At 53.7% G+C, this 13,677-nt stretch overlaps 1 protein-coding gene across 1 annotated transcript; it reads left to right on the top strand.

Moving 5' to 3' along the window:
* Positions 1 to 429: 429 nt before the first annotated feature.
* KRT82 (keratin 82) lies at positions 430 to 12,364 on the top strand. Its single transcript, XM_006203010.4, has 9 exons — positions 430 to 900; positions 2,688 to 2,896; positions 5,184 to 5,244; positions 5,813 to 5,908; positions 6,263 to 6,427; positions 8,930 to 9,055; positions 10,069 to 10,289; positions 10,515 to 10,546; positions 11,060 to 12,364. The coding sequence occupies exons 1-9, from the start codon at positions 502 to 504 to the stop codon at positions 11,278 to 11,280; spliced, it is 1,530 nt and encodes a 509-aa protein (XP_006203072.2). The 5' UTR covers positions 430 to 501; the 3' UTR covers positions 11,281 to 12,364.
* Positions 12,365 to 13,677: the final 1,313 nt, after the last annotated feature.

Raw genomic sequence — 13,677 nt, forward strand, 5'->3', positions numbered from 1 at the left:
TAGCGGGCACCTGGGTCTGGAGCATCTGCAGAAAAACTTAGAAACAGCCTTGGGGATACAGAACATCCTCAAGCACCTCCAATTTGGTCTCTAATCCCAGAGCAGCCAGGGTTTATAACTCATGCCCCCATGAAGTGGCATAAAGTCCCGACTCTCCTTTTCCTCGAGGCCGAGCCACTGAATTAGCCAAACGTATCTGTCTGGTTGACCCCTTTCATCACCCCTGTAAACAAGGAAGGAGGACATATAGGATTTTTATGGGGCCCACCAGCATTGACCATTGGCTCCAGCTCTTTGCTCTTTGCTACCCTAATTATCCACCTTGGTACCTAGCAGCTGCCAATATGCCAAGCTCATAAACCTGATTTCATGGTGATCTGGGGTGTGGCCCAGCTCGGCCCTCCATCCCCTACCAGATAAAAGGACGGAGGCTGAGCTGAGCCGATAACTCGCACCTCCACCCTCCTGCCAGTGCCCCGTCTCTCTGCCCCCGCCCCCGCCATGTCGTGCCGCTCCTTCCAGCAGGGCTCCAGAGGTGGCTTCAGCTCATGCTCAGCTGTCCTCCCCCAGATCATCACCCACTATGCAGTGAGCAAGGGGCCTTGCAGGGTCGGGGGTGGTGGCGGGGGTCTCCGTGCCCTGGGCTGCCTCGGCTCCCGGAGCCTGTGCAATGTGGGCTTCGGGAGGCCCCGGGTCGCCTCCAGGGGTGGCCTGCCTGGCTTCGGGTACAGAGTGGGCGCCACCTGCGGGCCTCCTGCCTGCATCGCCCCTGTCACCATCAATGAGAGCCTGCTGGTCCCACTGGAGCTGGAGATCGACCCGACAGTGCAGAGGGTGAAAAGGGACGAGAAGGAGCAGATCAAGTGCCTCAATAACCGCTTTGCGGCCTTCATCAACAAGGTAAGGGGCGGGCCCGCGGCTCCAGGGCCGTGGGAGGCAGGAAGCACCTTGTGTCCGCTCCAGAGGGGCAGGGAGAGTGAGACTGCAGAGAAGCCGCTGTGGATCCACCGGCCTCCCCTGTGCTCCGTGACCCCTAATCACTGAAAGCTGGTCAGATTAGGCTCAGCACTTGACATTTCTGCTTGCTAGTCCTTTTTTTTAACATGTCATCTCTCTCTGAATATTATCTGATAAAATCACAAAGGGGCCTGAGATCAGACTACAAGAGGAACTTCCAGAGCAATGATAGATACTGAGAGAAGCAACCAAGAGGCAAAGACCTGTCCTCCCTGATGAGCCTTTAATGAAAGAGCTGCCTTCTGGGTGTCTGAGCTGGGGTGAGACCCTTGGGCCTGGAGGCAGGGATGGGCACTGTGACCCCAGAATTTGCCATTAGCTTAGGCCTGGAATGAGGAGAAGGTGAAACAGTCAGAGCCAGGGACACGACAGGACCATGACCAAAGTCTTACATCTGTCATTCCAGAGCCACAGCTCTGAAAGTCTTCAGGGAAGGGTGACATGCTGCCTTTGGAAGGTGCTAGACTGGCCTGTCACCCTCAGCTACCTCTGGGCCTGTCCCCACTCCCCAGGGAGATTCTTTGGGTCAGGATGCATGCCAGGGGCTGGGTCAGTGTTTCTGGTGACCCCAAGGTTTAGGACAAAGAGTCCTGGGCCGGCAGTCAGGAGAGACGGAGGCCCGGGGTTAGCTCACTCCTGACAGTTACCCTCAGGCCCTCTGCAAACCACTCACCTCCCAGTCGCAGGAACCCTGCTGCCCGGTGGGAAGGGGGTTGGTGATGATGCGAGAATTGAAGGAGGTAATATATACAAAAGTGCTCCAAAAAAAAACTTGTTCTAGTACAGGGGAATTGTTGAACTTATTCGTTTGAAAGCTCTTTAAGTTCTGGTTGTAAACCCATTCCAACAACGTGGGCCCCAATTGTCTGCTACGTCAACCACATTCTATGAGACTGGGGGCATCCTGGCGATGGGGCCGTTGACCAGAAGCAGGGCAACATGGTGAGATGCAAAATCCCAGGGCGCAGGCTGGAGACCATGTTCTCCCTGCCAGTGACCTGGGTGGCTGTGGCCAACTCACTCAGCTTCTCCTAACCTCGGTTTCCAAGCCACAAACATGGAGGAATAGGCCAGTAGCCCTCCACATTACAGTGACAGGGACATTTTCTGGACTCAGCCATACAGGATGGGGCAGAGTAGGTCAGAGTGCTAGGACGCAGCCTTTGATCTTCCTCCCCTGGGTGGCCCTGGGCGCTCCTGGGCCGTAATTGAGGAAACCCCAATTTCCAGTGTAATCACAGGCTTACATTAGTACGATGTACAAAATGCTTCCCATATGATCCCAAGTAAGAGCTTTAGGCAGCAAAGTGAGGGCTGGATTGGGTTGGCCCAGGTTACAGGTCTCGTGGGAGGCAGGCAGGCAGGGCTGGAAGGAGGGTCTGCTCAGTTCTCTTGGGGCAACCCTCTTTTCACCACTGCATGTGACCGTGCGTGGAAGGTGGGGTCCCACACACTGCCGCGGGCAGGAAAGAAACAGAGACACAGAGACAGCCGCAGGGGCCGGTCCGCACAGAGACCCTGAAAGCGCTGGCCCATCGAGCAGTGCATTGGGAGTGAGAGTGAGCGCACAGACCGATCTCACTGCCCCCACCCCTGCCCCAGCACTTTCTCTCACCAGCCGTGGTCCCCAGGGTCCCTGCCTCCCCACAACATCCTGTCCTTGGCTGCAGGTCCGCTTCCTGGAGCAGAAGAACAAGCTGCTGGAGACCAAGTGGAACTTCATGCAGCAGCAGAGGTCCTTGCAGAGCAACATTGAGCCCATCTTTGAGGCTTACATCTGTACCCTTCAGAGGCAGCTGGACTCCTCGGCCGGGGACCGGGCCCGGCTGGAGTCAGAGCTCTGCAGCGTCCAGGATGCACTGGAAGCCTACAAGAAAAAGTGAGTTGGCTCTGCTGTCACCTGGTCGGGGACATAGGGCAAGTGACATAAACAGTCTGGGCTCCAGTTTCCCCACCTTTAAAATGGGAAGCCAGAAACTTAGTTCACCAGGTGGTAGCGCAGGTAGGTGGGATAACGTAGGCAGAGCATCCAGGGTGTCTGCCCGCTGGCACGGCAGAACCTCCAAAACTCTGAACTTGTCATCACCTGCCTTCCCACCACCCTCTTCCTCTCTTTGCGTCAAACAAGCTTTCTCCTGCATTTCTGGGCTCTACCTTATCTTCCAGCAGTCCCTTTGCAGACCCTGAACACTTCCATTTTCCTCAGCAGATCCCCAAACCCTCCTTCTCCTCCCTTCAAGCTTCAACTCCCCTGTTCCTTCACCCTGATGAGCCTCTCTCAGTGTTTCTTCACGACATCCTGGCTAATATATCCCACTCCGCAACCGCCTGTCGCAGCTGGAAGCCATCGCCCCTTCTCTCACTTCCAGGTGCTCCGTCTCCCTGTCTCCCTCCCAGTTCTTGGTGGTTAAGGGTATGTAGCCGGCTCCAGACCTGACTCACACAGCAGCAGGTAGCTATGGCACATGTCAGTGAAGAGCTCACCGGCTAATAGATCCAGTGCTTCTTGTGAGAAGTGGAGGCCCAGACAAATTGCCATATGGTCCTGGGTGGGTGTCTTATGTGAGTGGGGAAGGGTCAAGAGAGATACATTTCCATTGACAAGAGACGTACGAGTATGCAGAGAGCCACGTTAGGGACACACATGCTGCAGGTGTCAACTATATGTCTACTCGGGGCCAGCTGCTGTGCTGGGCAGTACGGCTGTGATAGAGTTGGGAAGATCTGGCTGCTTCCCTCAAGCTGTCCTGGTCCAGTAAACGCAGACCTCTGTGCGTGCGTGCGTGCACATCAAAAGCTACAGCGTGGTACAAGGCAGAAGAGGGGAGGAACCCCAAGAGACTGAGAGAGCAGAAGGGGCCCAGGAAGGTTTCCCAGGGGAGGGGACATTTTGCAAAGGGCCTTGAAGGCCATGTTTCATTCCAGTTGCTTCTTGTAGAAGAGGAGCCCAGAGTAGACCCTAGAAAAGGAGACAAGGAAGGACCAAGTGAGAGAGAACAAGTCAAGCACACTGTGACAAGGAAGGACCAAGTGAGAGAGAACAAGTCAAGCACACTGTGACAGGCGAGATGCGGCGAGACCGTGGCTGGGGTGAGGCCAGCGCTCTCAGCAGGAATGATGCCTTTTGTGATGGATAAGATACGAGAGGTGGAGGAGATATATTTTGCAGCTCCAGATGAGGACTTTGGGTTTTAAAAGTGGGGCAATTGGAGAGGGATGAGAGCAGAGGGGATTTTTAACAAGAATAGCAAACGCACAGTACCCTGTGCCAGCACTGGCCTGGCTTGGCAGACGTTAGCTTGTGTGATATTTTTAACGCACAGCACCTCTGTGAGGCAGAACCAGTGTTATCCTCATTCTACAGATGATGAAGCTGAGGCCCAGGGAGGCCAAATCACTTACCCAAAGTCACATGACTAGCACAGGACAGAGCCAAGATTGTAACCCAAGCGGCCGGCTCAGCGCCCAGTGCCTTTGCCGCAGCCGAGTTCTGCTGGAAAACGGAAGGAGGGGCTCCAGGAAGCGCAGGGAAGCTGAGTCATTCCGCCTGACTGAACCCCCTGATCCTGATTCCGTTGCCTTGGGGGCCAGTGAGTGGGCGAGGAGCTCCCTTGGAGCCCAGAGGAAACAATCAAGCTGTCTCTGAGGATCTGGTAAAGTGGGTAATTGCTACCTCTGCAAGTGAGCTGCAGGTAGAGGCCAGGCTCAGAACTCCTGGGCAGCAGAGACACAGGATCAGTGACTGCAGTCAACTCGGAACAGCTCAGAAAAGACAGCTGTGCCCGCAACAGGCAGCCAGCTCTTCATCGCCTTCCCAGAGGAAATGACTAGATGAAGTAAGCTTCCTCAGCAGCAAGATAGAATAAAGGGTAGCCTTCAGAAGGACTTCCCAGAGAATGATTCATCACAGGGACAGGTTGCTGGGCAATAGGGTAGGGGGTAAACTTGCAAAGGGACAAATGAGAGTCTATGATAAAGATCATCTTGAGTAGCTGGAGGAGCCAGAGGTGTCCAGAGACACAGCTGGACCTGGTGCCTCCTTCAGACAGTCAGTCAGTGAGCGACGAATTTGCCCCCTTAGGCTCCTTTCCTCAGGCCTCGTACCAACACCCCTTCCAAACCCTACGAGCCCAAATAAAACATCTTTTTCCTGCCCATTCCACCAGATACGAAGAGGAGCTCTCCCTGCGGCCCTGTGCTGAGAATGATTTTGTTGCCTTGAAGAAGGTGAGGGAGGATGTACGCCTCCTAAGCTGGACCAGTGGGCCTGGGGGCCACTCAGCCTCTGGACAGTTCCCAGACGTGCCTGCAGCCCGCCCACCCACAAACCCCGATGCCAGCCCCACTGGCCCTGGAAGAGAGGAAGGCCAGCCTCCCACCCCTGGCAAAAGGGCAGTGACTGACCTGGCCACCACCTCCCACCTCACATTAAGGGTTGTGTCTACACCTGCCCAAGAAGCTAGAGATGTAGCTACCAAAACTCTGGCTCACACCTCCAAAAATGAAAGCCATCATGATCAGCCCTCAGATAGATAGCTCCGTATTTTCTGGCCTGAGTTCCAGCTCTAAGGACCTACATTCAAAGCTCCTGGAACCCTACTTCCTCCAAATCCTTCCCTGCTGGGATGCCAGGCCCAGGCATGGGGTCCTGGGGCTGGCGACCCCTCTCTACATCTGAGCTTTGTCACCCCTTCACATCCATACGGGCCTAACTGGGGAAAAGTGGGTCCCACACCTGCCACCAGCTTGCCCGGGAGGTGGCCCCAGGTTATGATTGTCACTGCTCTGGCTGCAGGATGTGGACACGGCTTTCCTGATAAAGGCTGACCTGGAGACCAACGTGGAGGCTCTGATCCAGGAGACTGACTTCCTGAGAAGCCTGTATGATGAGGTCGGCCAGAGACCAGGCCGGCTGGGTGACGGGGTGGGGAAGCCCCTGCCCTGTGGGTACGATTCAGGACAAGCTGACTTAAAAGTGAGCAGATGACAAAAATCAGCATGGGACAGTGGTTCTCAGGCAGAGAGACTCGCAGAGTCGGATGGCCCGGACCTTGGCTCTTGGGTCTCTGTGTAACTGGAGGGTGGGGATGGGGAACAGGTCAGTGATCGAAGGCCAGGACAGCTAGGCAAAGTCCCTGCAAGTCTGCTGCGGGAAGGCCAGACCCTCTCCTCCCCACCCCCTTTCTCCCCCACGTTACCCTCAAAGAGCTCCCCGATTCTCACCCGGGCCACCCCCCACCCCCAGGAGATCTGCCTGCTCCAGTCTCAGATTTCAGAGACCTCGGTCGTTGTGAAGATGGACAACAGCAGGGAACTGGACCTGGACGGCATCATCACCGAGGTCAAGGCCCAGTATGACGACATCACCAGCCGCAGCAAAGCCCAAGCGGAGGCCTGGTACCAGCGCCGGGTGAGGCCCACGGCGGGCGGGAGGGGCCCCGGAGTCATGCTCCCCCAGGAAGCGGGTGAGGAGGTAGTGAGAGCCACGCTGCAACCAGCCCTGCTGTTTCCGCCAGGCACCAAGTCCCAGGCCCCAGGCCAGGTCTCCGCTGAGCGTGTGGGAGACCCCGCAGACAGCCCAGGCCTGTCATCAGGACGCCCCAGCTTTATTCACCCACAGACTCGCTGAAAGTGCTCCTCTAAGTAACCTTTACGGAACACTAATTGGCAGTGATGGCAGAGGGCTCTGGGCTTCAAGGCGTAGGTGGAGGTTAATGGCATGGAGTGGTTACTAATGGTAGAGCAGAAACAGTGATTAAGGTGGCCTCATACTACGGTAATGAGGGGTTTGCTGGGAAGCCAGTTGGTGTCCCTGAGGGCAATTCGATTTAACAAGTATTATCATCTCAGTCTCAGCCATCCATCTGTGAAAAGCCCCATTCATTCACTCACTCACTCACTCACTCATTCACTCATTCAACAACTGTTCATTGAGCATCCATCGTGCGCCAAGCACCATTCTAGATGCTGGAGACCCGCAGGGAACAGAACAGACAGCACCCCCTGCCTTCGTATCTCTTTCATTCTAGAGGCAGGGGCAGGGGCGGAACAGACATATAAGTACAGTGAATGTATGTCAGATGGATGCGTGCTAAGGAGAAAATAAATCAGGGTGACACGTAGGGAGTGCGTTGGGAATACAGTTTCAAATAAGGTGGCCTGGGAAGAAGGGCCTTACTGAGGTGTGTGGCACCACGAGGATTCTAAGAGTCAGACCAGCCCTGTTCTCAAGGAGAATTACAGTCCTCCGGAGAGAAACGCGTAACCAACCAAACAGAAATACAAGGAAGTTAAGATCGAATGACAGGCTAAGGGAGTCTGACCATGATGGAAGCAATAAATTACATCTGGAAAGGCAGAGGCACTGGCATTGGATCTGGCTCTTGAAGGCCAAGTACGATTTCAATAAGCAGAGCATGGGGGAAGGGTACGCCTGGCTGAGGGCCAGCAGGAGCCAGGCTGCGGAAGCATGAAAGGGAGGTGCCGGTATGAAACACCACAAAGGAGATGGGGCTAGAGACACAGGGCCAGATCACAGCAGAGCCACAGAGCTTGGACTTTTTTCTGAAGTCAACGGGGACCAGTGTCCAGGAAGTATCCTGAGCAATGTTCTGCCCTTTGTCTGGAGATCCATGGTTATCAAGGTATCAAACCCTGGTCTGGAGTCAGCTCCCTATGACTCAGTCTGTGGCCTATCCACGACCAGGTCTCACTCCAACCTTTCTATCCAGTCAGGTGGGCTACCCATCAGTCAGGTATGCTCAGGGAAACCAACTACAGTTTCCCCTAAGTTAGACCAGAAAGCTAACTCTATTATTTAATAATTGTATTTATCTGTAAAACAAATTTCACTTGATATTTAGCTTTTTTCTCAAATAACTTGAAGTACAGAAATAGATTGCCTGTGGATGACACCAGGGTTCTATGCTACCATCAGGAAAACAGGCTCCTTCTAGCTTTCCATTCTGCCATTCTTAATGCATTGCTTTAATCTTCATGGTTGCCTCATGTCCCAAGATGGCTGCAATACCACCAATCTCACATGTTCATTCCAGGCAGAAAGAAGAACCGAGGGCAAAAGAAATATGCCAATTGAATCATCCCTCACTATAAACAGCTTTCCTGGAAACCCTATCTAGCAATGGCCATAGGCATCATTGATGAGAAAGCTGCGAAATATTCTCTTACTGGGGCTTCTGTTTGAAGAGGAGAGTGGATATTAATTAGGCAACTGCAAGCTTTCCCACAATAACTAAAGAGAGTGATTTGTGCTTAACTCTTGTTATACATTTTCTATGCAAAATGCTCTCATCCTTTATAAGCAGGAAATATAAAGTTAGCTAATTTTTAAAAATTTATAAATGTAATCTATAACACTCTATTCAGAAATTAGCTTCAAAGTGCAAGGTTAAAAAAAAAGTATTAAGCCAAGATAAGAAGTAACACTGCATTTTGTTTTCAATTGTTTTGAAAGAGAATATACACATCTGGTGGGCAGACACGGTGTGTCCTCAGTCTTCAGTCTGTTAAACCCAAGACCTGTTAGATCCCAGACTGAGCACAGAAACCCCTTCCACGGTCCACAGCAGGGGTGGAGCAAAAGGAGGGAAAAAGAGAGAAAAAGATGAGACACAGAACAGCTAAATAGAAGGGAAGCCAGCCTGGAGCTTAGAGAAGAATTTAATAAAGCCTGGAGGTTCAGGGCTGGGAGGTGAGAAGGGACCGAGGAGCAGCACAGGAAAAGACCGCAAAATGGACCAGAAATGGGAAGGGGATGGGGAGCAGGACAAGTCTAAGAATCCAGAAGCACCTGAGCCAGGAAGTCACAAGGCGAGAGACTCGGGACAGTGTGAGAAGGGGCTGGGAGGTGCCACAGTGTAAGCACCCAGGTTCTGACCTCCCTGTCCCACAGTATGAGGAGCTGCAGCGCACTGCCGGGAACCACGCGGACGACCTCCACAACCGCAGGAACGAAATCCTGGAAATGAAAAAGCTGATCCAGCGGCTGCAGCAAGACATTGAGAATGTCAAAGCCCAGGTGAGGCTCATTCCAGGCTGACCCACCGTCTGGTCCTGGTCGTGCGGGCGGGTCCATCCCCTCTGGGAGCCCAACTGAGGAGGGAATGAACTTGCACTGCCTCCCCTGGAGGGAGCGAGCCCTTTCTACAGAAGAGCTGAGCCACAGCAGGACGAGCAGCCTCAGGAGCCGGCAAGGTCCACAGCAGGCTAAGCGACTTTTATCAAGATGAAATAGCAAGGACGCTCACTAAATGGGAGTGTGGAAAGGGTGCTCTCCAGGCCCCTTCCAACCAAAGACTCTGTAATTCTATGCTCCTGAAATTCAAGGTGACTCTGCAGATTCATAAAACAAGACTCATTCTGTTCTCCTAGGCTAGTGAAGGCCAGGCAGATGCTTAAAATCTATTAACATTTATGATTATTTAATGTTTAATTAAAATATATTTATTATTTAAAGTTATTAAAATCTATTAGCCATAAAGCAATCGCTCAGCATATCTAAGAGGAGACTCTCAGATCTCCCTGAGGTGTTCTAGACAGGAGAACTGGTCCCAATCCCCTGGAGGAACTAGATGTCACAATCCTAGGGTGAAGCCCCAGCAGATTGGAATCTGGCCCGTAACCATGACTGGAGGAAAACCTCAGTCTTCCGCCTGTGTCTCTCCTTTACTCTCACACAATTACACTCCCACTTTTGACATCAGTTGTATGGGGGAGTTTCCCACATCAGCCAGTTCTGCAACACCAGCTGGGTGTTCTATCATTTAACTCAATTCTGACACTCTTTACCTAGAGATAGCATGAGATCCCACAGGTCAGGGGCTGCCCACTAAGTCCCACAAGACTGCCGCCACTTCAGATGCCCATCACAGGTCCAGGTGGTGCTCCTGGTGGTGCCAGGAACCGGGAGCAGAGACCAATACGATTATATATTTTTTCTGTTATCTCACAATGACCATGCTCTGCCTGTTCTGAGACTCAGTCCACGGCTCCAGGGCCCCCAGTAATGCCTTTCTCTGCCCTGCCCCCCAGCGCTGCAAACTGGAAGGCGCCATAACCGAGGCGGAGAAGCAGGGCGAGGCAGCCCTCGAAGATGCCAAGTGCAAGCTGGCGGGGCTGGAGGAGGCCCTGCAGAAGTCCAAGCAGGACATGGCCTGCTTGCTCAGGGAGTACCAGGAGGTGATGAACTCCAAGCTGGGCCTGGACATCGAGATCGCCACCTACCGGCGCCTGCTGGAGGGCGAGGAGCACAGGTGAGTCAATGATGCGCACCGGGTGTGTACATTCCCCCGTCCTCGGGTTGCTGCTGCTGTGACTGCTCATCCTGCAGTCGTCGAAAGCCTAAAACAGCACACAGCCTGCAGGCCCTCCTCATTGACGGGGTCCGTGGTGCGGGCAGGCAGAGGGGGGCCGCGCGTTTCCTGGCCTCGTTCTCTGATGCAGTTACCTTGTCTTCCTTTTCCTCTCCCCCTCCCCAGGCTGTGTGAAGGCATCGGGCCCGTGAATATCTGTGAGTAAATGAGCACTCCTCAGGGGCTCTGCGGTCTTGGGGGCTGATCAATCCAACACAGACAGACCACCCTGCCCGGGCCCAAACCTCAGCGTGCCTGCCCCACCCAGAGGAAGAGTCCTGTCTGCCCGGAGCTCCTCGGGGATGGAGAGGCTCTCCCTGGGAGCTGTCCATATGTTTGGCAGTCAGAATTAGGAGCAGATATACAGCATGATCCCAGTGCTTCAGGGCCCAGAAGCTGCCAGGAACCCTCCAGACAAGGGGATGCTTTTCTGGAGAAGGGTGTTAAAGTAGACTCAGACAAGTAGAAACAGAGAGGGTAAAACAGAAGCTAGAAGACAGACATGTGGGGAACTTCCAGCACTTTACATGGATGGGGTGGGAGCCATGGAAGTTGGTAGCTGGGGTAGGAGTGTCCTTAGAGGTGGGGACATGGCCTGGCTCAGATGTTTCGGGGCAATGTCCTTAGCGCCACGTGGTGCAGGGCCCTGAGCATCCCTTCCTTCTCCGCAGCTGTGAGCAGCTCCAAAGGCGCTGTCCTCTACGAGCCGTGCGTGGTCAGCACACCCGCGTACTGTCCAGGGGGCACCAGTTTCCTCGACAGTAGTGGGGGCTGCAGCATCGTGGGCGCCGGTGAACTCTACGCACCCTGCGCGCCCCTGGGCTGTGGGGGCGGGCGGGGCTCTAGCCTGAAGCTAGCAGCTGGGGGCGGCTCCTCCTGCCACAAATGTTAGTGCAGCTCCAGAGGCTGGAAGCCCAAGGGGCAGGGCACCAGCCCCCAGCCTGGATGTTGCCCCCACCCACCAGAGTTGAAGACAGGGCTATTTCAAAATCCCACCTTCCTATACTAACCAAAGTTTTCCCTTGAGTTTACACTGGGAGCTGCCCCATAGGTATCCTCAAGCGTCATCTTTCACTGAGGTGTGTGCAGACCCTGAACTAGACCCTGGGGTGCGGGTGGGATGCAAAGAAAAAGAACGCATCCCCGTATCCGTGGACGGCTGGCAATCAGGCCCCAGTGTGGCCAAGAGAATGGCCGCAGCCCCCAAACACTTCTCTTCCCCATGAGAAGGCCAAATGGGCACATCACAGTTCTGCTTTGTGGATTATCCCATGGAAATTTCCCCACCAAGCCAGACTCCCCTACCCCTGGTGGTTCCCCACCTGTCTTACCTCTGGCTCTCATGCGCCTAAGAAAAGTAAAGTTCTTTTAACATCCACCTCATACATGCACATTTGCAAATATCAAAAAGAGACAACCCAGAATCCCATTCTGAATTCCAAAGCCAAGGGCCAGGATTTCAGGATCACTTAGGATCTGTCAGTGGTCATCAGCTAGCATACAGAATCAAGAGTTGGTCTTTGGGCATAGGTTTATCTGCTCAGGTGTGTTGAACTTGCACTATAGAAATCCTTCTTTTCCCTGAGCTCACATTGGCAGCCAATGGCTGAGAAATGCCTATCACAAAGGCCAGGAGACATGGAATATTTCTCAACGAAGGGAGACTGACTTTATCTGTTCAAAGGGAATCAACCTAACCCCTGCCCGTGTACATAGGAACCCCTGTCCTGCTCCCTCTCGAGTTCTGCTTGCTTTGGTCTAATACGAACATGATTTCCTGGCTACAGTGATGAGGGACTGCCTCAGCGGACTTGGAGGCTCTGGTTCAGGGGCTGTGAGGAAGGAGGAGGTGCTCACCTGCCCTCCATCTCCCCGTAGTGCAGCATCTGCAGAAGCCCCACCCACCCAGGGATCCACCGTTCAGCCATGAGCCTCTGGGCACTTCTGCCCCCAATAAACTGACTGTTCACAGGCTACAGGAATCAAGATTATTCACCCTCTTCTGTGGAGGGCATTGACGTGGAAGGAGAACTATGAGCCGCTTTTGGGGGCCGGGGGCCAGGGGAGGGGAAATGGAAGGTATTATACAAATGCAAAAACTACATATGAATGACTGGCAAGTAAATGGAATAAATGTGGATCTAGATTCTAATGAAAATCTGCCCATCCCACCCCAATAGTTGGTGAGTCACTTGCCATGTTAGAAGCCATGGGCCTCGTACCCATAAGACTCCTCACCACATGGTCCCCTGCATATGTCCTAGGGAAAGGCCATGGGGCCCCTATCATGTCTGTACTTAGCGGCCTCCAAGCCTGGGCTTTGCTTCCCCATCCTGGACTATGTGTCCCAGGTGCTCGGGGCAGGGCCGCTGCAGGCCTGGGGAAAGCAGGGAAGATGGGTGGCTGCTTGGCCAAGGAAGAGCACCCCCATCCTCCTCTCCCTCTCAGGAGCCCCAAGACCTGGAGATGAGACTCAGTGGCAGCAGTGCCACCCTCTTGTTGCCCCACTGATTCCCCAGGACCATCCCCCCACCACAAACTCCCCCACGGGACTCCCCTCTCCTGAGCATTGGGATGCAGCTCCCCTTCTCGCACAGCCTCGCACAGGGCATCTCTTCTGTGCCAAGCCCTGCATTAGAAGCTGGCGATGCCACGGTGACTATGACACCTTCTGAACCCCGGAGGGGCTCTCTGCCTCTCAGGGGAGTCACACGTAATGAGAAGCAGAGAGGACAGGAGTGACAAGGGAAAGCATCTCCCGATTAGGTCCGGCAAGGGAATCAGAGACAGGTTCACAGAGGAGATTGCAAGCACAGAGTCTGAACGAACAGGGGTTTCAGATTGGCGGGCAGCATAGTCAAAAGAACCCACCCACTCACTTTTTCATTCACTCAATATATTTATCAAGTACCTGCCATGGGTCAGCTCCGCCCAGGGGCTGGCTACACAGTAGTGAATAAGGCAGACCCAGTCAGGGCCCGCCTACCAGTGGGGTCAGTAGACACAGTATCCAGAGGCCGTGGTAGGGACTGTAAACTGGTGTGGCCACTTTGGAAAACAGTGTGGCAGTTCCTCAAATGTTGAACATGGAGTTACCGTATGACCCAGCAATTCCACTCCTGACTTTATACCCAAGAGAAATGAAAACACATCCACACAAAAACTCATATGTGCATGTTCAGAGCAGCACTATTCACAAAAGCCAAATGGTGGAAATAACCCAAGTGTTCATCACGGAGGAACGGATAATCAAAATTTGATCTATCTATACAATGAAATAACTTATGGC

This window comes from Vicugna pacos, chromosome 12 (assembly GCF_048564905.1).
Source record: "Vicugna pacos chromosome 12, VicPac4, whole genome shotgun sequence".
NCBI lineage: Eukaryota > Metazoa > Chordata > Mammalia > Artiodactyla > Camelidae > Vicugna > Vicugna pacos.